The sequence below is a fragment of the Pelophylax lessonae genome (assembly GCF_965119305.1).
Source record: "Pelophylax lessonae genome assembly, chromosome: 2".
Classification (NCBI taxonomy): Eukaryota; Metazoa; Chordata; class Amphibia; order Anura; family Ranidae; genus Pelophylax; species Pelophylax lessonae.
The window spans coordinates 470,375,784-470,402,828 of record NC_138769.1 but is presented as its reverse complement, the minus strand read 5'-3'; the positions used below and the strand labels follow the sequence as shown (position 1 = coordinate 470,402,828).

Below are 27,045 nucleotides of genomic sequence, written 5' to 3'. Positions count from 1 at the left end.
CTAGAACAGATATTGGCCTTAATACAGCAATCTCTTTCCAGGGCAGAAAAGAAAAACTGCCGTGCGGAAACTATCCTTTAAACCTATCAGTTATGTAAACTGGCCTTTTTTTGTTTCAGATGTGTTTAACTGGTGTCCCTTTCCTGTAAAGAGCCTTTCCTCATTCTTCACAATGACAAGGTTGTTTTGCGTCCAAGGCCATCCTTTCTTTTGAAATTGGCCTCAGCATTCCACATCATTGAGGACATTGTCCTCCCTTCCTTACACCCTGCTCTTAATCATCCTAAGGAAATCTTTCTTCAGTGCTTGGATGTAGACAGAAGCATTAGAGTATACCTCAAGACTACTGCACCAGTCAGATGGATGGATTCCATCTTTGCATTGTTCTCTGGACCTCGCAGGGGACATCCTGCCCTTAAAGTCCACCATTGCACAATGAAATCTGATTGCTAGTGGTTACATTCTTGAGAAATTTTCTCATTTGCTTCCATGCATCCATTCCACCAGATCGATGGGTGTCCCAAGGGAATTTTGGAATTTTGGGCACCAAGCCTTGGTAGACCAGTTGTGTAAGGCTGTCTGTCCTGTACTGCACTCCAAGATATGGAATTTACAGGCAAGTCCATTTTTTTTTCTCTTCTTTGCCTGGACATAGTCAGAGCCATAGGAATCTACCTTCGATCAAGAAGATGGATTCCCTTTTTGTCTTATCTTCAGGACCTCACAAGGGACACCATGCTTTCCAAGTCCACCATCGCACAATTAATAAAAAATCTCGTTGCTAAAGCTTACATTCTCATGGTCAAATTTCCTGTGCTTTTATGTGCCCATTTCACCATGTTGTCGCCCAGCTCTGTAAACCACTACCTGGTCCTCTGTTCATACTTTTTCAAAGTTTCATCAGGGAATGTACTGTCTTCTGCGGATGCAACTTTCATCTGCAAGGATCTTGCTGCTGCACTTTGAAGTTGGGTCTTTTGACCTTTGTTGCTTGGCCTGTTAGCACAGTTCTGTTTGCCTGCTTGTTGCCTACCCTTCTTATTCATTACTTGGGAATGTCCTAAAACTTTGCCTGTGTCCTATACTATACGATTAAGGTAAGGGTTATTTTGACCACAGAATATAAGCAACCCTCCTTTCCATTCCTTGGTTATTCTGCATTGTTTGGGGTAGGGTTTTAGGGAAGGCGCCCAGAGGGCATGTCCTCCAAATTTTTTGTCAGTGTCACGTTACCTGAATATGCCAGCCCTTACCCAGGGTTTATGAATACTTTGCCTGTGTCCTGTACTGTACCCCAAGATATGGAATTGTAAAGCCAAGTCAAAATTCCTTTTTTTTTGGAGTACATAAAAAGGTCCCGCCCCTCTGTTCTTAAGATACATACTCGTCTTTGCTTGCTTCTAAATTGAGGCATGCTGGTAACAGGAGGGTTTATATTGTGCAGTCCTTACAGCTTTGCTTTAGATGCATTGAATTCTCTTTAAGATGGCAGTAGAACCTAGTGGTGGTTCTAGAATATTTCACTGTGTCCTGTAATGTACTCCAAGAAAATGTATTCCAAAGGCAAAAATCCTGTTTTATTCAACACTGATTTTGGCTCTGAAAGAACTCATTAGAAATTTGCAATACTATAAAAATGGTTTATTTGGTGTTTTATTATTAATATTATATAGGATTTATAAAGCACCAACCGCTTACACAGTGCTTTACAAAATTATATACCTATTGTATATTAAAGATTTTAAAGATTTTGACATTACTGTACAATGTGCTTATCTTCAAGGAGTCTTGTTGACACAGTGTATGCATTAAAAGATGAAGTTCAGGAGCTAAAACAGGTCTGTATGCTTTAATACATTCTTACATAGTTAATTACATTTAACAAATGGTAACCACTTGTTGTGCATAATTCTTAGGGTATTTGCCTTGATAAATAACCCACATCCCTATATTTAGTACTTTTAGGGCAATCTAGTGTGGTAGCAAGTTTTCTGTTTAGTTAAAGAATATGAAATAATGATTTAGGAATGGTCTTCTCATGAAAATGCTGATCCTTTGGGTTTAGTACTTTGACCTACTGTCCCTGAACAAGTATGCAACAATGATTGAAATCCTTGTTTTTAATCATTGACACTCAGATTCTGAAAACAGAAGATTGGATTGGCAGGCAGGCAATTTTTCATAAGGTCAACAGTGGCAACCTGCATATTTCTAATAACCGCTTTATTTTTACGTTGCACAAAAGCATATCAGCCATATCCTTCCTACCTGATCTTATGCAAGCATGATGTTGGTAATTTAATGAACACTAATTATATTAGTCCTGCAAAGTCTGTGTTTTAAAACGTTTCATATCCCCACTTAAGCTGGCCATACATTATACAATTTTCTTGTTTAATTACCTTTAGATTACCTTCAACTATGTAGTACAAGGGCCTGCCTGATTGCATACAAAATTGAAAGTGTTTAGGTGTGATATCCTATATGGTTTGGTAAATCCAAAGGAAAGCACCAAATCCCTTCTTAACCACTTGAGGACCAGGCTTTTTCTTGCACTTTTTGTTTACAAGTTAAATCAGTATTTTTTTTTCTAAAAAACTACTTCTAACTCCAAGCAATCGTTGCAGTTTTATAAGTCACACAGTATTTGCGGAGCGTTTTTTTTTTTTTTTTTTAAAAGTACACTTTAATTAAAAAAAAAAAACACAACGCAATATACACTCTGTGCACAATTATTAGGCATGTGGTATTTTTGGGGTTTAATTTAATTATTGAACAATTACAGTGCTCTTGGTCAATCCAAAATGCTAATAAACCTAAATATTTAAGAAAGTAAAAGAGAGGTTTTGGCTTTCTTAAGAGTATATCTATGTGTGCAGAATTTTTATGCAACTAATTAAAAAACAAAATGTTCCCATCTCACTTTTTGTATTAATCGGTTAGGCTGCGTAGTGTCTTTGAGCATTTTTATACCTGATTTTGGCACATTTTTATGTGCGACTTACAGCGTTTTAGAGCTTTGGCATTTTTTTTTTTTAGCCAATAGAGAAAACTATCATTTGTCGCTAGGCATTTCAGCTTTTTTTTTACTTTTCCATGAGCTTTTATTTCTTTTTTTAATTATTATTATTCACTATTATTTTTTTCATTGGTAAGGGGTTAGAGTTAAGGTTAGGCTAGGATTAGTAGTTAGGTGACAGAGGTACAAGGCTCAAAGAAGCACAGGTGCCAGTAGCGTGATTGCAGGTGACTGCCACAGTAAAAGACTTAATCAAGGTGAGCCAGGGTCATATACGGTAAGACATATTGAAACAAGAAAGGTGCCGATGTAGATCATATATATAATGGGTACCTACGTACTATCAAAATATGGAGACAAATGTTTTGGAGGCATCAATGGACTTTCAGAATACCATACAGGATCCTAACAAAGTCTTTCTATAAAAATTCAGTTTTACACAAAACATGTTAAAACACACATTTCTCTATTGTCCATTGACAGACGCAGCTCTTATGCTTCTTACACCATTGGGTTATGCTGCCCCCTACAGCAGTAGTACTAGACAGGAAAAAAAAAAAGGTTACCACGCCTACGGGGGCTGTCCCTATAGACATAACCCCACACACCCTGCTCCAGCATACCAGTTTGTTTGAGCCTAAGAAGGAGTAGGACCTATGTTTCCTGCTGGGACTTCGGTCTCAGTTTTTTTTTATTCTTTTAAGAATATTTTGTTTTATTTTCTTTACTCACTTCTGCTAGTTAGTGTTAAGGAGGATTCCTCCTGGTGAATTACAAGCAATTGCTGGCTGAGGTTTAAAATCTCCCAGCCTGGCCTACGAGCGTGAGCAGGTTATAGTCCCGCACTAGGCCTCGCCACGACAGAGCCCCATTTTGGATGGGGACGAGCCTGCGATTGGATGTCTTGCTGGAACGCGACAACCTGGAACACCCTGAGTCTCAGCGTACCTCTCGGCTGGCAGCACCCCCACTCTGGGTGGGAAGTGGTCTGTCCTGAGCGGAATCCACCCAGTCCATGGTATGGTGAGTAAATGCAGCCCCCCCCATATCCCTTAGTGGTCTTGTGGGGGAGGGAACGTGGGCCCACTCCCGGGATGATAGGACCTAGTACTTCCTTAAAGACCCCCCTGGCTTGTCAGGATACCTGGCCCTGTGCCCTGCCCCCCTCCGCCGACCCCTGCCCTTATTGCGGCTTTCACCTGGGGGGGGCGCAAAAGCTGCGGTGCCTGGCTTCCTTGGGGTGGTGAAATTGGTACCTTTTCCTGCTGGGTTTTGTTGTAGATCCTCTGTGGCCTCCAATTTGGGGTCCCCTGACCACATGGCGCGCCGTGGGAGCCACCATCTTTAGTGTGGGCATAGGAAAATTTCTCCCCATTGAATTGCACAGAGCAGCTATTTTCCCTGTGCTACCCATTAACTTGCATTGGCAGCCATTTTTGTGTAGCCCATTGAGCTACACAGGCAGCGTGACCTTTCACATTCTATCCAGGCTGATGTCATATCCTGTGACTTTCACTTTCCTGCTGCACAGATCGGCTTTGGAGGTTTCTCAGAAAGGTGGTAAAGTACTGGGCTCTCTGTTGGCATATCCCTGCTATCTGCATATATTTAAAGGGGACTCCGTATACCGCAGTGATCGGCTGTGGGGACCACGCTCAGCGCTCTTAAAGAGACAGTACACCTGTTTTCTTTTGAACTAATTATGGAGTCCCAGGCAGTGGTTTCACCTTCAGACCCCCCTTAGTGCAACTAAGACCTTCAAGATCGCAGTCGCTGGCCGCAATTTCAGCAGCACTGGAAAGCCTGGAGACCAAGGTAGATTTTGTGATGAAAAAGGTTAATAGCCGAAAACGTCCGCTGCCCTCACGGTCATGAGTGGGGTCCTCTGATCAGAGGCTGATATGGTCGCCACGGACGCCCCCCTCCTTGAGGGATCGCTGTCCTCGCAATCGGATGGTGAAGAGGACCTTTCCTCTTCAGCTGCAGCACGGGAACGCGCTTTGGTGGAAGCCCTGATTGTTTCAGTAAGGGAAACTTTAAAAAAGGCAGATGAGCCCACACCGGCAGCGATACAGGTGTCCTTTGGCTCCCTTTGGTTTTCTCTTGTCCCCAGAATTTTTATGATATTGTTAATGAACAATGGCAGCGCATCAATCACGTGCTAATTTGCGCCGAAGTGCTTTAAACGCCGTTATCCGTTTCCTGAGATGGTTTCGAACCTTTGGACAGTACCACCTAAAGTGGATCATCCTGTATCCAGGTTGAACAAATCTACTATAGTGCCTGTGGAAGATTCCCTGGTGTTTACGTACCCGATGGACAGGCAGGTAGAATCCCTTTCCCGCCATCTTCATGTGTTGGCAGCTTCAATCCCGAAACCAATTTTTGTGTCTGTTTTGGTATCACAGACATTTATGGAATGGGTTAAGGTTTTTAAGGGGAACCTAGATGCTGACTTAATTTCCCTGGAGCTGATGGAACTTATGGACCAGATGGCCCAGGCCCTGGTGTTCCTGTGTGATGCGTCCTTGAATGTGGCTCCCCTGGTGGCCAGAGTGTCGGCTGTGGGGATTGCCATAGGACACATGGTGTGGCTGAAAAGCTGGTTGGCAGACCAGGCTTCCAAGAAGGCCTTAACAGATCTTCCTTTCCTGGGAGAGCGATTATTTGGCGATTCGCTGGATGAGTTGATCAGAGGTCTAACTGGTGGGAAGAGTACTCTTCTTCCTCAAACTTTCAAAGGTAAGGCACCCCTTAGTAAGCGGGGGGGCCTTCTTTCACCGCTCATAGACAGTTTTTTCGTGCCTCAGGTCAGGCAAGACCAAGACCAGCCAGTCCATTTCTGTGGGCAAGTCCTCTTCAGCATAAAGGGGCGCCCTCACCCGTTTCTGGGGTTGTGGGGACGTCTGCGCTTCTTTCAGGAACCCTGGACTTCCTTCATTCAAGACAAATGGGTTTACAAACTGATTCGTTCCGGGTACAAGATCGAATTTCAGTCCCAGCTAGCGGACAGGTTCTTTCAGTCAAATCTTTGCCTGTCTCCAGATCGTTTGAAGGATCTCCGAGACGCAGTGCAGGATCTCCTTGCTCAAGGAGTGATTGTTCCGGTTCCTCCGCGGGAACGCTTTCAAGGTTTCTATTCAAACCTGTTCACGGTGCCCAGAAAGAGGGCAAAGTGCGACCAATTCTGGACCTCAAGGCTCTGAACCGCTTTGTGCGGGTGCAGAAGTTTCCAATGAAATCAATTCGGTTGGTTGTAGTGTCTTTAAATCAGGGGGAATTGTCTGGCCTCCATCGATATCAAAGATGCATATCTACACATCCCCATCTAGGGGGGACACCAGACATTTCTCCGCTTTGCGGTGGCAGAGGAGCATTCTCAATTTGTGGTGTTACCCTTTGGTCTCTCCTCCGCTCCCAGAGTCTTTACCAAGGTACTGGCCCCAGGATTGGCCTTGTTGTGCCAAAAAGGGATTGCGATCCTGGGATATCTGGTCGATCTCCTATTGAGAGCGGACTCTCACTCGGCTCTGTTGGGCGACCTGTCAATTACAGTTCATACACTTCAGGAATTCGGGTGGACTATCAATTTAAAAAAATCTGCTCTGACGCCTTCAGTGAGGTTGGATTGTCTGGGGCTGACTCTAGATTCCACCTTGGCAAAGGTCTTTCTTTCCCTGGAAAAACTTCAGAAGTTGCAGGAAGCGAATTGAATAGAATTGACAAGTGGATTACCTGAGCCGTCAGGTGCTGGATCAAGGGGAATGGTCCCTTCATCCAGAAGTGTTTCATCTCCTATGTGTCCGGTGGGGAACTCTGGAGGTAGACCTGTTTGCGTCTCGCCACAACAAAAAAGTCCAGAGGTTTGTGTCCAGGTCTCGGGATCCTCTGTCTGATGACACAGACGTCTTGGCGGCTCCTTGGAGCTAGTATCGACTGATCTATGCCTTCCCTCCGATAAAACTCTTGCCAAGGCTTTTCCGCAGGGTGGCGGTGGAAGGAATTCCGGTCGTTCTGGTGGCTCCAGACTGGCCTCGTCAGTCTTGGTACGCAGACCTAGTAAAATTGGTCACCGATCCTCTGTGGAGACTTCTGCTGTCGCAGGGACCGATCTTCCATCCTGCTTTTTACAGTTGCTGACTTTAATGGCATGGTTGTTGAAGGGCGGGTGTTGAGAGATAGGGGTCTCTGAATCTGTGATTCCTACCCTGTTGAAGGCTAAGGAGGTAACTTCTAGGAAGATTTATCATCGTATGTGGAAATCGTACATTTCATGGTGTGAATCACTGAAGTTGCACCCTTGCTTGTTTTCTATAGCTAGGGTTTTGGCCTTTTTATAAAGAGGGGTTGAGCAGCGATTGGCCTCGGGCACTATCAAGGGCCAAGTGTCCGCTTTGGCTATTAACTTCCAACGTCCGTTGGCGACTAATGCCTTGATTCTCACTTTTATTCAGGGGGTGCATCATCTGGCTCCCCCGAGGAGATCCTCGTTGCCTCCGTGGAATCTCAATCTGGTTTTGTCTGTTCTTCAAAAGCCTCCTTTTGAGAACATTAGGGATATTTCTCTGCTTTATTTATCCAAGAAGGTTGCTTTTCTGGTGGCAATTACTTCTGCCCACAGAGTGTCTGAGTTGGCGGCGCTGTCTTGTCGTTCGCCTTATTTGGTGGTCCACAGAGATAAAGTGGTACTCCGACCTAATCTGTCTTCTCTCCCTAAGGTGGTGTCTGAGTTTCATCTAAATGAAGACATTGTGTTGCCTTCACTCTGTTCTAAGCCTATGCATCCCAAGGAAATTGCTTTGCACTCTCTGGATGTGGTTCAACAGATCAGGGTTTACCTGACGGTCATTGAGTCTTTTAGGAAATCACATGCTCTTTTTGTCCTTACTGAGGGATCTCGTAAAGGTTTGGCTGCGTCTTCTGTGACTATATCCAGATGGATATGGCAGACGGTTGTTCAGGCTTATTCTTTGAAGGGCCAGGTTCCTCCTTTCCCTGTGAAGGCACATTCTACTAGGGTGCTGAGTGCCTCTTGGGCTTTTCGCCATCAGGCCTCAGTAGTGCAAGTTTGTAAGGTGGCGACTTGGTCGTCTGTGCACACATTTACAAAATTCTACAAGGTAGATTTGTTGGCATCTTCGGATGCATCCTTTGGACGCAAAGTTTTGCAGGCTGCTGTTTAAAAGAGACTTGTTTGTTTCTTTTTAAGGGTTTTTTTCTTTTATGGGTGAGCTCCTGTTCCTGGTTGAGCTTCATGTTACCTAGTTGGCTAAATTTTGCCTTTTGGAGTTTACGTTAAAGCGGAGTTCCACCCATTTTTAATAGGTTGGAATACATAGATCTTTGTAATCCCCTTTAACCGGTTGCCGACCGCCGCACGACTATATACTGCGGCGGTCAGCCCCGGCCAGGCAGAGTGACGTAGCGGTACGTCACTAGCCTTCGCCGCTCTGGCGCGCGCGCGCGCACCCGCGGTCCCGCCGATGACTCGATTGGGTTCAGAACCGATCAGTCATCAGGTCCAGGCCAATCATTTTTGGTCTGGACCTGTTGATCGGTCCTGCCCAATCAGATCTCCCTCTAAGCCTGTGAAATGTAAACACAGGCTTAGAGGAGATGTGCCCTCCCCTCCCAACGGTCTTTTTGGATCCAGCGTGAGAGGAGAGCACATCTAATTGTAAGTACAGCACCAAGCACGTACATACACAGATAGGCACATTTCACCCCCGATCGCCCCCCCAATTAACCCCTACAGCACCTGACACAACACACACTATATACAGCATATAGCATATACCTATATACCTGTATAAGTGTGATTTGTGAACAGGTGTAGCCCTTGCGACCCCCCCTTTTCCACTCAAATTACCCCCCCACCCCCCCCCTAATAAAGATTTAACCCACTGATCCCCCCTGAACCCCCCCTGATCACCGCCGTTAACCCCTACACCCTCTGTCACATCAGCACTAATACAAACGCAATATACGGTGTTATTGTATTTTTGTATTAGTGTCATTGTGATCAGAATTAGCGCAGGCGACTAAGTTTCTGTCCCAAGAAGGTTTAGGGTCCCCGCCACCCGCCCAATAAAGATTTAAGCCCCTGACCCCCCCCTGATCACCCCTACACCCCCTGCCATAACACACACCGTATACAGTATATAGCATTTTGCTATATACCCGTATAAGTGTGATTTGTGGTCAGGTCTAGCGCTTGCGACCCCCCTTTTTCCACTTGAATTACCCGCCACCCCCCCCTAATAAAGATTTAAGCCCCTGATCCCACCTGATCCCCCCCTGATCACCGCTAGTTAACCCCTACACCCTCTGTCACATCAGCACTAATACAAACGTAATATACTGTGTTTTTGTATTTTTGTATTAGTGTCATTGTGATCAGAATTAGCGCAGGCGACTAAGTTTGTGTCCCAAGCAGGTTTAGGGTCCCCCCCACCCGCCCAATAAAGATTTAATCCCCTGATCCCCTCCTGATCACCCCTACACCCCCTGCCACAACGCACACTGTATACAGTATATAGCATTTTCTATATACCCGTATAAGTGTGACTTGTGACCAGGTTTAGCGCTTGCCACCGTTCCTTTTATCCTTAGGATACCCGCCAGTCCCTTCCAATAAAGATTTAAACCCCTGATCCCCCCCTGATCACATCCCGTTAACCCCTACACCCTCTGTCACATTAGCACTAATACACACATAATATACTGTTTTTACTGTATTTTTGTATTGGTGTCATTGTGACTTGAGGTTGCTCTAGCTAGCTAGTTTCTTTCCCAAAGGAGGTTTAGGGTCCCCGCCACCCCCCCCCAGATCCCCGGCGCATAGTTTAGAAGTAACCCCTTGATCACCACACACGCACGCACGCACCTACACTTCCATTTCTAGTATAGTGTTTGAACAGATCAATATCTGATCTGATCAGAGCTATACTAGCGCCCCCATAGTTTAGGGTTCCCAAAACGCGGTGTTTGCACGATCAGCACTGATTCCGGCCAGCACCTGCGTTTAACCCTTTCACCCAGGTAAGTGTAGTAATCAATAGATTACTGTCACTTACAAAAAACACAAGACACAAAACCGCTGTGTTAGCAGAGTCAGGCCTGATCCCTGCTAGCATTAGCAGTTTTTTTGGTAGCGCTTGAAATAGTCTTCGACAACCAGGTGCTTTTATTACCTGTGAGTCGCATCACTGTACGGGTAAATTTAGTTACCAAAATGTCTAAACGTTCGTACAGTGATGAAGCTATTTACAGTATAATGTCCATGTCAGGTGAGAGCGATGGGGAAGCCTCACCGGCAGAATCAGGGTCATTATACGAACCAGATGACAGCAGCGGCTCCCTGACAGACAGCTCCGACGACAGATGGGTCCCTGTTAGACCCAGGCGTACCCGACCCCATTCTGGTGTTGTTGAAATGCAGGAATCGCAGGGTGCTCGTATGGAGCAGAGTGTGGGTACTAGTGCCGCTCATCCTTCTGGCGACCTGGCAAGCGCCAGCGGCCTAGTACAACCTGGACCTAGTACAACCAGCACTGCAGTAAGACCTGGTGACGTGGCGAGTCCCCTAAGTGCAGTTGAAGCTGGTGCGGTGGCTAGCACAAGTAGTGGCCCGCAGCCACCGCGTATTCGAAGACAGGCCCGTAGAGCCCATAGTGCCCTCCCTGATGCGCTAGCATATCCCAATTGGCAACCCACTGATTCTACAGCGCCAGTACTTCCCCCATTCACCGCCCAACCTGGAATCCACGTGGAGACAGCTGGTTTTACGCCCCTGAACTTTTTTGAGCTGTTCTTCACGGAAGATCTTTTCAGATCTATTGTGGATCAATCAAATTTATATGCTCAACAATTTATCGCCGCCAACCCAAATTCGCACCTTGCCAGACGATTCGGCTGGAATCCTATAACGGTTTCCGAATTTAAGATCTTTCTGGGCCTTTCCCTCCACATGGGCATAACTAAACAAAGTGAATTGCGGCTATATTGGTCCACTAGCCCAGCTCACCATATGCGCATGTACTCTGCCTCCATGTCCAGGGGGAGATACGAGCAAATTCTGCGATTTATGCATTTCAGCGACAATGAAATCTGTCGTCCTCGGGGAGACCCTGCATACGATCGGCTCCACAAAATTCGGCCCCTCATAGACCACTTCAATCAGCGGTTTGCAGCCTTGTTTACCCCCGAACAAGTTGTCTGCATTGACGAGTCCCTGATTAAATTTACTGGCCGTCTTGCTATCAAACAGTACCTCCCCAGCAAGCGTGCCAGATACGGGGTCAAGTTGTATAAGCTCTGTGACAGGGCCACAGGCTATACAGTTAATTTCCGTGTCTATGAGGGAAAAGATAGCACTGTGGAGCCCCCGAACTGCCCAGACTACATAGGGAGCAGCGGTAAGATTGTTTGGGACTTGGTGTCACCCTTATCCGGAAAGGGGTACCATTTGTACGTGGACAATTTTTACACAAGCGTGCCACTATTTAGTCACCTGCTTGATTTACAAATTGGCGCATGTGGCACCGTGCGACCTAATCGCCGGGGCTTCCCCCAACGGCTTGTTAATTCCCGTCTTAGTCGGGGGGCGAGAGCCTGCTTGAAAACGGACAAATTACTTGCGGTGAAGTGGAAGGATACACGGGATGTTTATGTTCTGTCCTCCCTTCACGCAGACACGACAGTCCAAATCCCTACGGCAACTGGCGTTATGGAGAAACCCCTCTGTGTCCACGAATATAACCTTAACATGGGAGGGGTGGACCTTAACGACCAGCTTTTGGCGCCGTATTTAGTTGCCCGTAAAGCCAGACGCTGGTACAAAAAAGTGTCTGTTTACCTTTTCCAATTGGCTATGCTGAACGCCTTTGTCCTATACAAGGCGTCAGGACGAACTGGACCCTTCCGGGAATTCCAGGAAGCGGTCATCCTTGCCTACCTGTACCCAGGAGGCATGCCTGCCCAACTTCCCCTTCCAGATGCAGTGAGCCGGCTGCATGAGAGGCATTTTCCTTATGCCCTCCCGAGTACCCCTACCCAAATACGACCCCAAAGACGATGTCGTGTCTGTAGCAGGCGCGGATTTAGGCGTGACACCCGTTATTATTGTCCCAAATGTCCTGACCATCCTGGTCTCTGCATCGGGGAATGTTTTGAGCGCTACCATACACTAGTGGAGTATTAGTGTAGGGTACAGCACGACACAGTGTAGGGCACATAAACACAGGGTCTCGAAGGATGTTGGATGTCCATCGACATTTTGAGAGACCCAAGCTGGAAGAGAAGATCGCAGAAGATCGCACTCCCTCCCAAATCAAGAAATAAAGGAACAGTTAGAAAGTAAAATAAAAGGATCCAAAAACTGTTGTGGTGTCAGTAATTTTATATGTCCTTCTACTCCTTCCTACTATACTTTTTTCAATGTCCTTTGTTTGTTTTTTCATTCTTTTGTGACCTGTTTCTCTTGCAGGTAATTGTCGGCTACCACGCATTGATTTTATATATTCTGACACAAACAGCGTTTGCGCTCAGCATATATGGATACCTTTGCTGATAGCAGCTGTGGTGATTTTCTGATTTCAGCACTGCAGTTAAAATCTTATTTTGGTATACGTGGATAGCGCCGTGTATACCCATCATTAAATTCAGTGGGTGGTTGTTTGGGCGGTTAATGATGAGAATCCAAAAACTTTTGTTGTGTCAGTCATTTTATATGTCCTACTCTTCCTAATGTACTTTTTTTTAATGTACTTTGTTTGTTTTTTCATTCTTTTGTGACCTGTTTCTCTTGCAGGTAATTGTCGGCTACCACGCATTGATTTTATATATTCTGACACAAACAGCGTTTGCGCTCAGCATATATGGATACCTTTGCTGATAGCAGCTGTGGTGATTTTCTGATTTCAGCACTGCAGTTAAAATCTTATTTTGGTATACGTGGATAGCGCCGTGTATACCCATCATTAAATTCAGTGGGTGGTTGTTTGGGCGGTTAATGATGAGAATCCAAAAACTTTTGTTGTGTCAGTCATTTTATATGTCCTACTCTTCCTAATGTACTTTTTTTAATGTACTTTGTTTGTTTTTTCATTCTTTTGTGACCTGTTTCTCTTGCAGGTCCCTCGTCGGCTACCACGCATTGATTTTATATATTCTGACACAAACAGTGTTTGCGCTCAGCATATATGGATACCTTTGCTGATAGCAGCTGTGGTGATTTTCTGATTTCAGCACTGCAGTTAAAATCCTATTTTGGTATACGTGGATAGTGTCGTGTATACCCATCATTAAATTCAGTGGGTGGTTGTTTGGGCGGTTAATGATGAGTAATACTACGCATTATTCCTGTGCTGATTTCTGATAGGTTCTCTTTTTTTCCGTTCAGCCCACAGGCTGCATGACAAAAAAAAAAACCTATATGCCAAACAAGGACCAGCAATGTACTGGTACGTTGCTGGACTTTGAGTGGTTGTACCAGGATGATGCCTGCAGATTTAGGCATCATCTTGGTATCGTTTTTTACAGCCAGCGGTCGGCTAACATGTAAAAGCAATCCTAGCAGGTAATTGGCCGCTAGACTGCTTTTACATGCAGTGGGAGGGGTCTCCCCCCCCCCCCACCGCCGCCTTCCGAAGCCTTCCGTGGTTTTTCTCGGGCTCTCCTGTCCCACCGGTTAACCCGAGAGTGCAGCCGGTGGTTCAGTTATCTAACCATAGAGCTAATTGAAGATTAGAATGGCTCCAATCATCTCTATGGCCTAAGATGCCGGAGGCTACGAGCATTTCATGACTTCTTTTTCGCCAGAAATAAACAGGGCCATTGGGAAATTGGGAAAGTATTTTATCACACCAATTTTGGCGTGGTCAGATACATTAAGGTCAGAGGAGAGATCTAGAGTATAAAAGACCCCAATTTTTTTAAAAAAGAGTACCTGTCACTACCGATTGCTATCATAGGGGATATCTAAATTCACTGTGATAACAATAAAAATGATTTAAAAAAAAAAATTAAAGGAAAGGTGTCAAAATAACATAAAAAAGCAAAAAAAAAAAAAAAAAATTGAGCCCCCCCCCTTTCCCCCCGTGCTTGCACGCAATGGCACACGCAAGCGTTGGTCTAGTGTCATATGTAAACCGCAATTTCAGCATGCATGTGAGGTATCGCCGCGATCGCCAGATCGAGTGCAGTAATTTTTGCAGTAGACCTCCTCTGTAAGTCTAAAGTGGTAACCTGTAGAGACTTTTAAAGTTTTTAAAAATGTACGTACGTTGTTGCCACTGCGCAGGCGTGCGCAATTTTTAAAGCATGTCATGTCAGGTGTCTATGAACTCGGCATAAGATCATCTTTTAAATTTTACCAAAAAAATTGGAATTATATAGTGTATTTGTGAAATAAATTTAAAAAAAATGTATTTTTTTCGCAAAAATTGCGTTTGGAAAATCTGTGCGCAAATACCGTGTGACAAAAAAATTTGCAACATCCCCCATTTTATTCTATAGGGCCTCTGCTTTAAAGAAATATATAATGTTTGGGGGTTCAAAGTAATTTTCTAGTAAAAAAAAAATATTTTTTCATGTAAACAAAAAGGCACAGAAAAGGCTTGGTTTTCAAGTGGTTAGAAGAGTGGGTGATGTGTGGATAAGATTGAGCATAAAATGCCGGGACAGTTCAAACACCCCCCAAATGACCCCTTTTTGAAAAGTAGACACCCAAAGCTATTTGCTGAGAGGCATGGTGAGTCCATGGAATATTTTATATTTTGCTACAAGTGTCGGGAAAATTATTATTTCTTTTTTTTTTGTTGTTTTTTTACAGAAAGTTGTCACTAAATGATATATTGCTCACACATGCCATGTGTATATGTGAAATGACACCCCAAAATACATTCTGCTGCTTCTCCTGAGTACAGGGATACCCCATGTGTGAGACTTTTTGGCAGCGTAGCTGTGTACGCGCCCCCGAAAACCAATCCACATCTTCAGGTTTTCTAATGGCGTAAATTGCTGATTTTACCCCTGACTACCTGTCACAGTTTCAGAGGCCCTGAAATTTCAAGATAGCACAAAACCCCCCCAAATGACCCCATTTTGCAAAGTAGACACTCCAAGCTATTGGCTGAGAAGCATGGTGAGTCCATGGAATAGTTTATATTTTGCCACAAGTTTCGGGAAAATAATTTTTTTTTTTTTTTTTAACACAAAGTTGTCAGTAAATGATATAATGCTCACGCATGCCATGGGTATATGTGAAATGACACCCCAAAATACATTCTGCTGCTTCTCCTGAGTACAGGGATACCCCATGTGTGAGACTTTTTTGCAGTCTAGCCGAGTACAGGACCCCGAAAACCAACCTCCACTTTCAGGCTTTCCAAGGGCGTAAATTGTTGATTTCACTCCTGACTACCTATCACAGTTTCGGAGGCCCTAAAATTCCAAGATAGCACAAACCCCCCCCAAATGACCCAATTTTGCAAAGTAGACACTCCAATCTATTTGCTGAGAGGCATGGTGAGTATTTTGCAGCTCTCATTTTTTTTGGAAAATGAAGAAAAAACAGGAAAATGCATTTTTTTTCCTCTTTTTTCAATTTCCAAAACTTTGTGACAAAAAGTGAGATCTGCAAAACACTCAACATGCCTCTCTGCAAATAGCTCAGGGTGTCTACTTTCCAAAATGGGGTCATTTGGGGGGGTTTTGTGCTATCTTGGAATTTTAGGGCCTCCGAAACTGTGATAGGTAGTCAGGAGTGAAATCAACAATTTACGCCCTTGGAAAGCCTGAAAGTGGAGGTTGGTTTTCGGGGTCCTGTACTCGGCTAGACTGCAAAAAAGTCTCACACATGGGGTATCCCTGTACTCAGGAGAAGCAGCAGAATGTATTTTGGGGTGTCATTTCACATATACCCATGGCATGTGTGAGCAATATATCATTTACTGACAGCTTTGTGTAAAAAAAAAAAAAAAATATATATATATATATATATTTCCCGGAACTTGTGGCAAAATATAAAATATTCCATGGACTCACCATGCCTCTCAGCAAACAGCTTGGGGTGTCTACTTTCCAAAATGGGGTCATTTGGGGGGGTTTTGTGCTATCTTGGAATTTTAGGGCCTCCGAAACTGTGATAGGTAGTCAGGAGTGAAATCAACAATTTACGCCTTTGGAAAGCCTGAAAGTGGAGGTTGGTTTTCGGGGTCCTGTACTCGGCTAGACTGCAAAAAAGTCTCACACATGGGGTATCCCTGTACTCAGGAGAAGCAGCAGAATGTATTTTGGGGTGTCATTTCACATATACCCATGGCATGTGTGAGCAATATATCATTTACTGACAGCTTTGTGTAAAAAAAAAAATATATATATATATATATATATATTTCCCGGAACTTGTGGCAAAATATAAAATATTCCATGGACTCACCATGCCTCTCAGCAAATAGCTTGGGGTGTCTACTTTCCAAAATGGGGTCATTTGGGGGGGTTTTGTGCTATCTTGGAATTTTAGGGCCTCCGAAACTGCGACAGGTAGTGCAGAGGTGACATGAACAATTTACGCCATTAGAAAACCTGAGAGTGTTGATTGGTTTTCGCGGTCCTGTACACAGCTAGGCTCCCAAAAAGTCTCACACATGGGGCATCCCCATACTCAGGAGAAGCGGCAGAATGTATTTTGGGGTGTCATTCCACATATACCCATGTCATGTGTGAGAAATTTATCTTTTAGTGACAACGTTGTGTAAAAAAAAAAAATTAAAAAAAAAAATTGTAATTTTCCCGAAACTTGTGGCAAAATATAAAATATTCCATGGACTCACCATGCCTCTCAGCAAACAGCTTGGGGTGTCTACTTTCCAAAATGGGGTCATTTGGGGGGGTTTTGTGGCATCTTGACATTTCAGGGCCTCCTAAACCGTTATAGGTAGTGAGAAAATGCAATGAAAAATGTACGCCCTTTGAAATTCTGATGGTGGTGATTTGTTTTCCGGCTCCCGTACACAGCTACGCTCCCAAAAAGTCTCACATATGTGGTATCCCTGTACTCAGGAGAAGCAGCAGAATATATTTTGGGGTGTAATTACACATATACCCATGGCATGTGTGAGCAATATATCATTTCAATGACAACTTTGTGTAAAAAAAAAAAAAAATTTTTTTAGTCATTTTTCAAACACCTGTGACAAAAAAATAAAATATTCAATGAGCTCAACATGCCTCTCAGAACATTCCTTAGGATGTCTACTTTCCAAAAAGTGGTAGTTTGGGGGGGTTTTGTACTGCCCCGCCATTTTAGCACTTCATGAAATGAGATAGGCAGTCAGAAATTAAAGCTTCGTAAATTTCAGTATTTACACCATAGTTTGTAGACGCTATAACTTTTGCGCAAACCAATAAAAATACGCTCATTGATTTTTTTTTTGTCAAAGACATGTAGCTAAATATATTTTGGCCAAAAAAAATGACATAAATTGAGTATATTGGATATTTTTTAAAAGACAAAGTTGAAAATGTCATTTTTTTGCAAAATTTTCGCTCTTTTTTTATTAATATCGCAAAAAATAAAAAGCGCAGAGGTGATCAAATGCCACCAAAAGAAAGCTCTGTTTGTGGGAAAAAAAGGACGTAAATTTCGTTTAGGTACAGCATTGCATGACCGAGCAATTATCAGTTAAAGTCACGAAGTGCCAAGTTGAAAAAAGGGGTCTGGTCCTTTAGCAGCCAAATCCTCCGGGGCTTAAGTGGTTAAAATGGCTTTTACCAATGGAAACTTTTTTTTTTTTTTTTTTTGCTAGTAAATACCTTAATTTCGGCTTTATTCCTCCTCTCCTCACTTCCTGGTCCGATCGGCGATGACGTCATTCGGCGATCCGCAGTGTCTGCTGGGATGTATTCTATTCCAGAAATCTCAGTAGCTGTATCTGTACTGAGCCGTGCCTGCCCCGCCTCCACCCCGCCTCCTCTCATTCAGTTGCATTGTATGAATGTATTAAGGCCGTTCTCTGCCCCGCCTCCACCCCGCCTCCTCTCATTGAGTTGTATTGAGAGGAGGCGGGGCGGAGGCTGGGCAGAGAACAGCCTTAATACATTCATACAATGCAATTCATTGAGAGGAGGCGGGGCGGAGGCGGGGCAGGCACGGCTCAGTACAGCTACAGCTACTGAGATTTCTGGAATAGAATACATCCCAGCAGACACTGCGGATCGCCGAATGACGTCATCGCCGATCGGACCAGGAAGTGAGGAGAGGAGGAATAAATCCGAAATTAAGGTATTTACTAGCAAAAAAAAAAAAAAAAGTTTCCATTGGTAAAAGCCATTTTAAAGGGGATTACAAAGATCTAAAGTTCCAAAAATGGGTGGAACTCCACTTTAACTATTTGGTTTGTGTTCTTCCCACCCCTCATGCCTACACTGCTTTGGGACGTCCCAATGGTATAAGAAGCATAAGAGATGCGTCTGTCAATGGCCATCTAGATAAAGGAAGGCCTGTGGATGTGGTGTATCTGGATTTTGCAAAGTCATTTGATAAGTTTTACCACAAATGCCCACTGTACAAACTAAGGTATGTAGGTATGTCCATAGAGTGAGTACCTGGATTAAAAGCTGGCTGCAGGGGAGAGTCCAAAGGGTGGTAATAAGTGGGGAGTACTCACTTCTCCGTATACTCACACAATCTCCGTATTTGTGGATGATACTAAATTAAGCATGGCAATAACTTCTACGCAGGATGTGGAAACCTTACAAGAAGACCTGAACAAAATAATGGGGTGGGCATCTACATGGCAAATGAGTTTTAATGTTGAAAAATGTAAGATTACCTTTTGTGCCAGAAATACGAGAGCAAAATTCTCACTAGGGGGAGAGCCTTTGGGGGAATCTAAGATGGAAAAGGACCTGGGGGTCCTAGTAGACGACAAGCTCAGCAATGGCATGCAGTGTCAAGCTGCTGCAAGGAAAGCCAACAGAATATTGGCATGTATTAGAAAGGGAATTCACTCCAGAGATAAAACGATATTTCTCCCACCCTACAAGACTCTGGTCTGGCTGCATCTGGAGTATGCTGTCCAGTTCTGGGCACCAGTCCTCAGGAAGGATGTGCTGGAACTGGAGAGAGTCCAGAGAAGGGCAACAAAGCTAAAAAAGGGACCGGAGGATCTCTGCTATAAGGAAAGACTGCAGGCATTGAACCTATTCTCTCTGGAGAAGAGATGCTTGAGAGGGGATATAATATCAATGTGCGAATACCGTACTGGTGACCCTAGCATAGAGAACAAACTGTTCAGTGAAAGGGAATATAAAAGGCTTGCAGCCATTCACTAAAATTAGAAGAAAAGCGGTTTAATCTTAAACTGCGTAGAGGGTTCTATACCGTCAGAGCGGTAAGGATGTGGAATTCTCTTGCACAAGCAGTGGTATCCGCTAGGAGCATCAATAGTTTAAAAAAGCGATTAGATGGGCATCTTAACAATCACAACATATAGGGGTATACAATGTACTATTGACATAAACACACACACACATCATAGGTTGAACTGGATGGCCTCTTATCTTTTTTCAACCTCACTATGTAACGAAAAATTAATTTCTTTTCTCCAGTGTTTTGGAGCTTTAAGCTACAAAACGCTGAGGTATGAATGGAGCCATAAAGTGAGAATAATAAACAACTCAAAATTTACAAATTCACATTTCTGACATTTAAAAAAAAAAAAAAACTCTGTGACCAATATAGCCACCTTTCAATAACAGTCATAAGCCTTTCATGCATTGAGTCTGTCAGTTTCTTGATCTGTTGACGATCAACTTTGTGCAGCAGCAACCACAGCCTCCCAGACACTGTTCAGAGAGGTGTACTGTTTTCCTTTACCGTACATCTCCCGTTTAAAAAGGGCCCACAAGTGCTCAATAGGGTTTAGGTCAGATGAGGAAGGAGGTCATGTTATTCATTCATCTTTAAGGCGTTTGCTGGCTAGTCATGCAGTGGAGTACTTTGATGTATGCGATGAAGCATTGTCGTTCATAAAGGTCGTCTTGAAAGATGCAGACTTTTTCCTGTACCATTGCCTGAAGAAAGTGTCTTCTAAAAACTGGCAGTAGGTTTGAGAGTTGACTTTAAGTTCATCTTCAACCCGAAAAGCTCTGTGCACGTTACTGATCAAGCCACAGGCCCATCCATCTGGTCCATCATCTCATCAGTCCATAAAACCATTGAAAAATCTGCCTTCGGATATTTCTTGGCCCCACTCTTGCCGTTTCAATGTATGTGCCTTGTTCAGTAGTGGTTGGGATTCAGCCTTTCTTACCTTGGCCATGTCTCTGAGCACTGAACACCTTGTACTTCTGGGCAGTTCTGGAATATGACAGCACTGAAGGATAATGGATTCCTGGTAGCTTCATGTTTTATTTTTCTCAAATCTTTGGCAGTAATTTGTGTGTTTTTTTTTTTTCTCAACATGTTTCTTGCGACCCTGTTGACTATTTGCAACAGAATATTTGATGGTTCTGTGATCATGCCCCAATATCTTAGCAGTTTCAAGAGTGCTGCATCCCTCTGAAAGACTTTTTAAAATTTTTGACTTTTCAGAGTCAGTTAAATCTCTTTTTTTGGCCCATTTTGCTTAAGGAAAAGAAGCTGCCTAATAATTATGCACACCTTGATAAAGGGTGTTGATCTCCTTAGGCCACACCCTCCTCATTACACAAATACACATGCTTAAATCTAATAGGCTTTCAAGTTTATACAGCTTGGAGTTGAACGATATGCATACAAATGATGATTTGGTCAAAATACTTGCCTAATAATTGTGCACACAGTGTATACCACAATGTTTTTGTAAAATATGAAAGATGATGCACCGAGTATATAGATACCAAACATGCTGCGCATCTAAATTGCACACGCTCATGGAATGGCGTCAAACTACGGTACTTTAAAATCTCTATAGGTGACTTTTTGTGATCTTTTGCTTTTTTTAAAAAAAATGTTTACTTTAGCCCTAGACCATACTTGATGTCATGACGTCGCTACGGTCCTCCAAGGCCATAGAGACGATCAGAGACCAGATCTCTGTGACCACCTGGCCTATCCGTTGGATCCATTCTCGGGGTGCACAAGTGAAATTGGTAAGCCCGAGGAACACTGGCAAGTGGCAGGAGGGGGGCGTCCCTCCTGCCACTTTTGAAAGCCATCCAGCGCTGAGCTGCTCGGACCACTTTCATGAGAAAGCCGGCCGTCGGGTGATAGCTTCAGCCATCTCAATGGGGTTGGGATCAGGTGGTTGACTCGGCCATTGCAGAATATTCCACTTCTTTTCCTTTAAGAGCTCCTGGGTTGCTTTTGCAGTGTGTTTTGGATCATTGTCCAAATGTACTGTGAAGCTGTTTAATCAACTTGTCTGCATTTGGCTGAATCTGGGCTGACACTATATCTCTAAACTCTGCAGAATTCATCTGGCTGCTCCTGCCTTCTGTCACATTATCAATAAACACCTATGACCTAGTGCCACTGGAAGCCATGCATGCCCATGCCATCACACTGCCTCCACCATGTTTTACAGATGGCGTTGTGTGCTTTGGGTCATGAGCTGTACCAATCCTTCTCCACACTTTTTTCTTCCTGTCATTCTGGTACAGATTAATCTTAGTTTCATCCGTCCAAAGAATGCTTTTCCAGAACTGGTCTGGCTTTTTTGGATGTTTTTGTTGGCAAGGTCTAATCTGGCTTTTCTTCAGGCTTATGAATTGTTTGCACCTTGTGGTGAACCCTGTGTATTTGCTCTCCTGAAGTCTTCTCTTGATTGTAGACTTAGATAATGGTGCTCCAACCTCCTAGAGAGTGTCCTTCACATGTCTGGATGTTGTGAATGAATTTTTCTTTACCATAAAGAGATTTCTGCGATCATCCAGCACTGTTGTCGTACGTGGACGTCCAGGCCTTTTTATGTTGCTGAGCTCACCAGTTTGTTCTTACCTCAGAATGTACCAAACTGTTGATTTGGCCACTCTTAATGTTGCTGCCATCGCTCTGATTGATCTGTTTTGTTTTTGAAGCCTTACAATGGCCTGTTTCGCTTGCATGGACAGCTCCTTTGAATGCATGATGTAGGTTCACAGCAATATGCAAATTGCCATCCAAATGCAAATACCACAATTAGAATCAACTCCAGGCCTTTTACCTGCTTAATTGATGAAGAAATAGCGAAGGAGTAGCCCACAACTGGCCATAAAACCGCTTTTGATTCAAATGTCCAACTACTTTGGGTCCCTTGAAAAAAAGGGGGGGGGGGGCTATTCTTAAGAGCTGTAACTCCTAAACCCTTCCTCTGCTTTGGATGTACATACCCTCAAATTAAGTGTGCACTTGCAGCCCATATCCATTATTTAACTATAGTTTGAATAGTTTTTGGTAAATACCTGAAAAAGCTAAAATTGTGCCTGTGTCCAAAAATATATGGACCTTGTATACAGTGCCTTACGAAAGTATTCGGCCCCCCTTGAACTTTGCGACCTTTTGCCACATTTCAGGCTTCAAACATAAAGATATAAAACTGTAGTTTTCTGTGAAGAATCAACAACATGTGGGACACAATCATGAAGTGGACCGAAATTTATTGGATATTTCAAACTTTTTTAACAAATAAAAAACTGAAAAAATGGGCGTGAAAAATTATTCAGCCCCCTTAAGTTAATACTTTGTAGCGCCACCTTTTGCTGCGATTACAGCTGTAAGTCGGTTGGGGTATGTCTCTATCAGTTTTGCACATCGAGAGACTGAAATTTTTGACCATTCCTCCTTGCAACAGCTCAAGCTCAGTGAGGTTGGATGGAGAGCGTTTGTGAACAGCAGTTTTCAGTTCTTTCCACAGATTCTCGATTGGATTCAGGTCTGGACTTTGACTTGGCCATTCTAACACCTGGATATGTTTATTTGTGAACCATTCCATTGTAGATTTTGCTTTATGTTTTGCATCATTGTCTTGTTGGAAGACAAATCTCCGTTCCAGTCTCAGGTCTTTTGCAGACTCCCATCAGGTTTTCTTCCAGAATGGTCCTGTATTTGGCTCCATCTATCTTCCCATCAATTTTAACCATCTTCCCTGTCCCTGCTGAAGAAAAGCAGGCTCAAACCATGATGCTGCCACCACCATGTTTGATAGTGGGGATGGTGAGTTCAGGGTGATGAGCTGTGTTGATTTTACGCCAAACATACCATTTTGCATTGTTGCCAAAAAGTTCGATTTTGGTTTCATCTGACCAGAGCACCTTCTTCCACATGTTTGGTGTGTCTCCCAGATGGCTTGTGGCAAACTTTAAACAACACTTTTTATGGATATCTTTAAGAAATGGCTTTCTTCTTGCCACTCTTCCATAAAGGCCAGATTTGTGCAGTATACGACTGATTGTTGTCCTATGGACAGAGTCTCCCACCTCAGCTGTAGATCTCTGCAGTTCATCCAAAGTGATCATGGGCCTCTTGGTTGCATCACTGATCAGTCTTCTCCTTGTATGAGCTGACAGTTTAGAGGGACGGCCAGGTCTTTGTAGATTTGCAGTGGTCTGATACTCCTTCCATTTCAATATTATCGCTTGCACAGTGCTCCTTGGGATGTTTAAAGCTTGGGAAATATTTTTGTATCCAAATCTGGCTTTAAACTTCTCCACAACAGTATCTCGGACCTGCCTGGTGTGTTCCTTGTTCTTCATGATCCTTTCTGCGCTTTAAACGGACCTCTGAGACTATCACAGTGCAGGTGCATTTATACGGAGACTTGATTACACACAGGTGGATTCTATTTATCATCATTTGTCATTTAGGTCAACATTGGATCATTCAGATGTCCTCACTGAACTTCTGGAGAGAGTTTGCTGCACTGAAAGTAAAGGGGCTGAATAATTTTGCACGCCCAATTTTTGAGTTTATTTGAAATATCCAATAAATTTCGTTCCACTTCATGATTGTGTCCCACTTGTTGATTCTTCACAAAAAATTACAGTTTTATACCTTTATGTTTGAAGCCTGAAATGTGGCAAAAGGTTGCAAAGTTCAAGGGGGCCGAATACTTTCGCAAGGCACTGTATATACATATTGTGATCAGCAAGTGGTTAATATGTATCAACTGTGTTTTATTGCCATCTGTGTCTCCATTAGGGAGATTTACTCTCTTAAATAGTCCTGATAACGAATGTCATGGGCAATGAAAATGAAGGAAAATCCAAAATTTTGAGTTGCCCCCAGAATAGGATTAGAGGGTAAACTTCAAAGGGAACACTGGTTCCTGAGATAGCTGTGGAAAGGGGGATTTCTCTCATAATGTCTATGGCAAATCTCCCAAATGAGACACAGATGGCAAAGACGGAGGTTTTAACAATCCCCTGCTCTATCCAAAATAAATAAAAACATTTTGGCTTTAGTTATACTTTCAGCTGACAGCATGCATTTCCTTTGGATTTAGTTTAGCAATGTAGTTTGAGGACCCATCCTAAAAACCCATTTCATTTGTATCTAATATGGCAAGCTCTTGCACTATATTGTTTTTAAATGTAAAGGATTTTGTACAATCACATTGCAACAAATCTGGTTAGGTTATGATTAATGTAGGTTTCTCAGTTACATGGAACCTTTGGTGTAATGTAAAAAAATAAACCTATTTGGAGCCAATTTTTTTGAAATTGCAAACTGATTCCTTAATATAATCAATAGGACAGCAAGAAGATGAAGAAGTCTTTAGATGAAGAACAGCGAGCTAGAAAGGAACTTGAGAAGCTCATCAGAAAAGTCCTAAAGAATATGAACGACCCCTCATGGGATGAAACCAACTTGTAATGCAGCACTCAGTGTCTTCTTATTCCATACCAGGGATCAAAAATATTTGGACTTTTGTTATGTGTGTGTCCATGTGAAAACAGAAGCACTGCAGTTTAAGATGTAACTGGATTGTAATATGACTCTGTTGTACTGTACAGAATGCATTATCTAACTGACTGTCTTCAGACACTCCTTTCAGCAGTTGCAAAGTGTGAAGTTGGTAAACGTTAAATAGCACCAAATCCAAACTGTATCAACTTTACACGTTAATTACCTCATTTTGCAGAAAGAGCAGTTGCTAAGAGTCTGACTTTTTTTTTTTTTTGTACCGGTGTTTTTTAAACTGGTAGAGAACTGTATTGCTCCTTTTATGTATATAATGTTTTGAATGCGTATGTAAAAGGCACTAAATCATCCTTTTGACTTGTTTTTTTGTTAGTTTTGCATAACAGTCAAGTGTAAATATTTCCAAAACAAGTCTACCTTTAAAAAAAAAAAAAAGAGAAAAAAACACATTGACATGAGATAAACTGGCAAAGTCTCATAGTACATGTTCTCATAGGCCGTGTATTTAATTTAATTGCCTTATTTATGTTATATGTCAACAACATGCATTTTTAAAACGGTCAAGGGAAGCTAAATCTCCTGAACGATAAACTTGTCACTAACAACTTATGATTATGTGTTTATACAAATATATATAAATATATTTATTATGTTTACTTTTAATGTGTTTGGGGGGGGGGAGGCATATAAAATTGTATATATCTACATGTATTTTTGTTCCAGTTTATATCATTACTGCTAAACCTAATGAAAAGTATACATATTTGCGACTTGAGTTTTTCACCTGCATCCAATTAAATATGAAATATAACCAGATATTTAGTTGGGCTGAATTCTCCCTTTTGTAATGTACTGTAGTTGAGTTTATTGAATTATTCCTAAATCATTCAAAGTAGTTTCTGAACAACATTTAGCATTTGTCACCAATCCCTACCAGTTTAATGATATAACCCCAGGAACCAATAATAGTGCATGTTTTTCCCACACATCCAGGTCTTAAGTCCCTTTTTCGAAGACTACATGCACTATTTAGTTCTGGATATTTGAGGAGACATGAAACGTAAGGGCTGGCCATAAGGACTGCAGTTGAAAAGCAGTGACTTACACTTGAGGACAGATAGAAGTATGGGAGCATAGCTAGATCACTTGTGTCAATGGCAAATAAAATTAGAGATCAAGTTCTGCTGAAGAAGTCTGTTAGCACCCCCTTTTTGTTTTAAAGCAGAAAATTATTTTACTCTACTGTTTTACAATGGTTCAGCAAAGTAAATATTGTGGATACAAATCTACTGAAGGGAGAACTCCTGCTTTTTTTTTTTTTTAAGTACGTATATTATTTATGCTGCAAAACTGTTTTTACTTTACAGGTTTCTTTTTTTATTAAATTGCAGAAATGACCCATTTTGTTTGATTGTCACCTTGCCCCCTGTTTTACTGACCACAACATATACATTTAATGGTACAGCAGCTTGCATATAAGGGAACTGCAATGATACATCAACATGTTCCACTCTGCTTATTTAGAAATGACAATCCATCCCAGGCAATGGCATTTCTTTGTGAAAATATTAATTCTATTCACTTTTATATAAGATCAGATATAGCCACTCTGCTGATTTTAAAAATCAACTTCTTTCATTCTCAGGACATTTTTCTCTACTAGATATCCAAGCTGCCTAAAGTCTTTTCTGCTACCAGCAAATCAATATATATAACAGTAGTCAGAGCTGTTGTTACAAAATGTTCTTATCTCAGTGCATTGGAAGCCATATAGGGAATTGCTATGATTGTAAAAAATAAAATAAAAAAATCTTTAAAAGTATAAAAGCAGTGGCGGTGCCACTGACTGCAGTTTTATTTTCTATTTTATTTTAAACTGTGACCAAGTTGGGTGGATTATTTCTTACTGAACTTAAAAATATTGTGATGAAATGCTGTTAGTTAAAAGCAAGTTATGAGAAAGGGTCCCTTGATATACAGCAGTAACATGTAGCCTTTTATTTCAGCTAATAAAAGTGTTGTTTTTATATCTTGCTGAGTGGTCTGGGATCATGTTGTGCAGCTTTATTTTGTGAGTACAGACTGAAAATATAATCATACACTGGCAACTATAGCCATGCCATTTAAAAGTGGAAATGGA

The 27,045-nt window shown here is 42.6% G+C and overlaps 1 protein-coding gene across 2 annotated transcripts in view; it reads left to right on the top strand.

Moving 5' to 3' along the window:
* ARHGEF7 (Rho guanine nucleotide exchange factor 7) overlaps window positions 1–25,462 on the top strand; it is a 326,826-nt gene extending 301,364 nt beyond the window's left edge. Inside the window, exons 21-22 of one of the 2 annotated variants that reach the window (XM_082244774.1) lie at window positions 1,784–1,838; window positions 24,735–25,462. In XM_082244774.1, coding sequence (XP_082100900.1) covers window positions 1,784–1,838; window positions 24,735–24,857 — 178 coding nt within the window. In that variant the 3' untranslated portion in view covers window positions 24,858–25,462. The remainder of the gene's footprint in view (window positions 1–1,783; window positions 1,839–24,734) is intronic. The other variant, XM_082244775.1, reaches the window with a different exon arrangement.
* The last annotated feature ends 1,583 nt before the right edge of the window (window positions 25,463–27,045 follow it).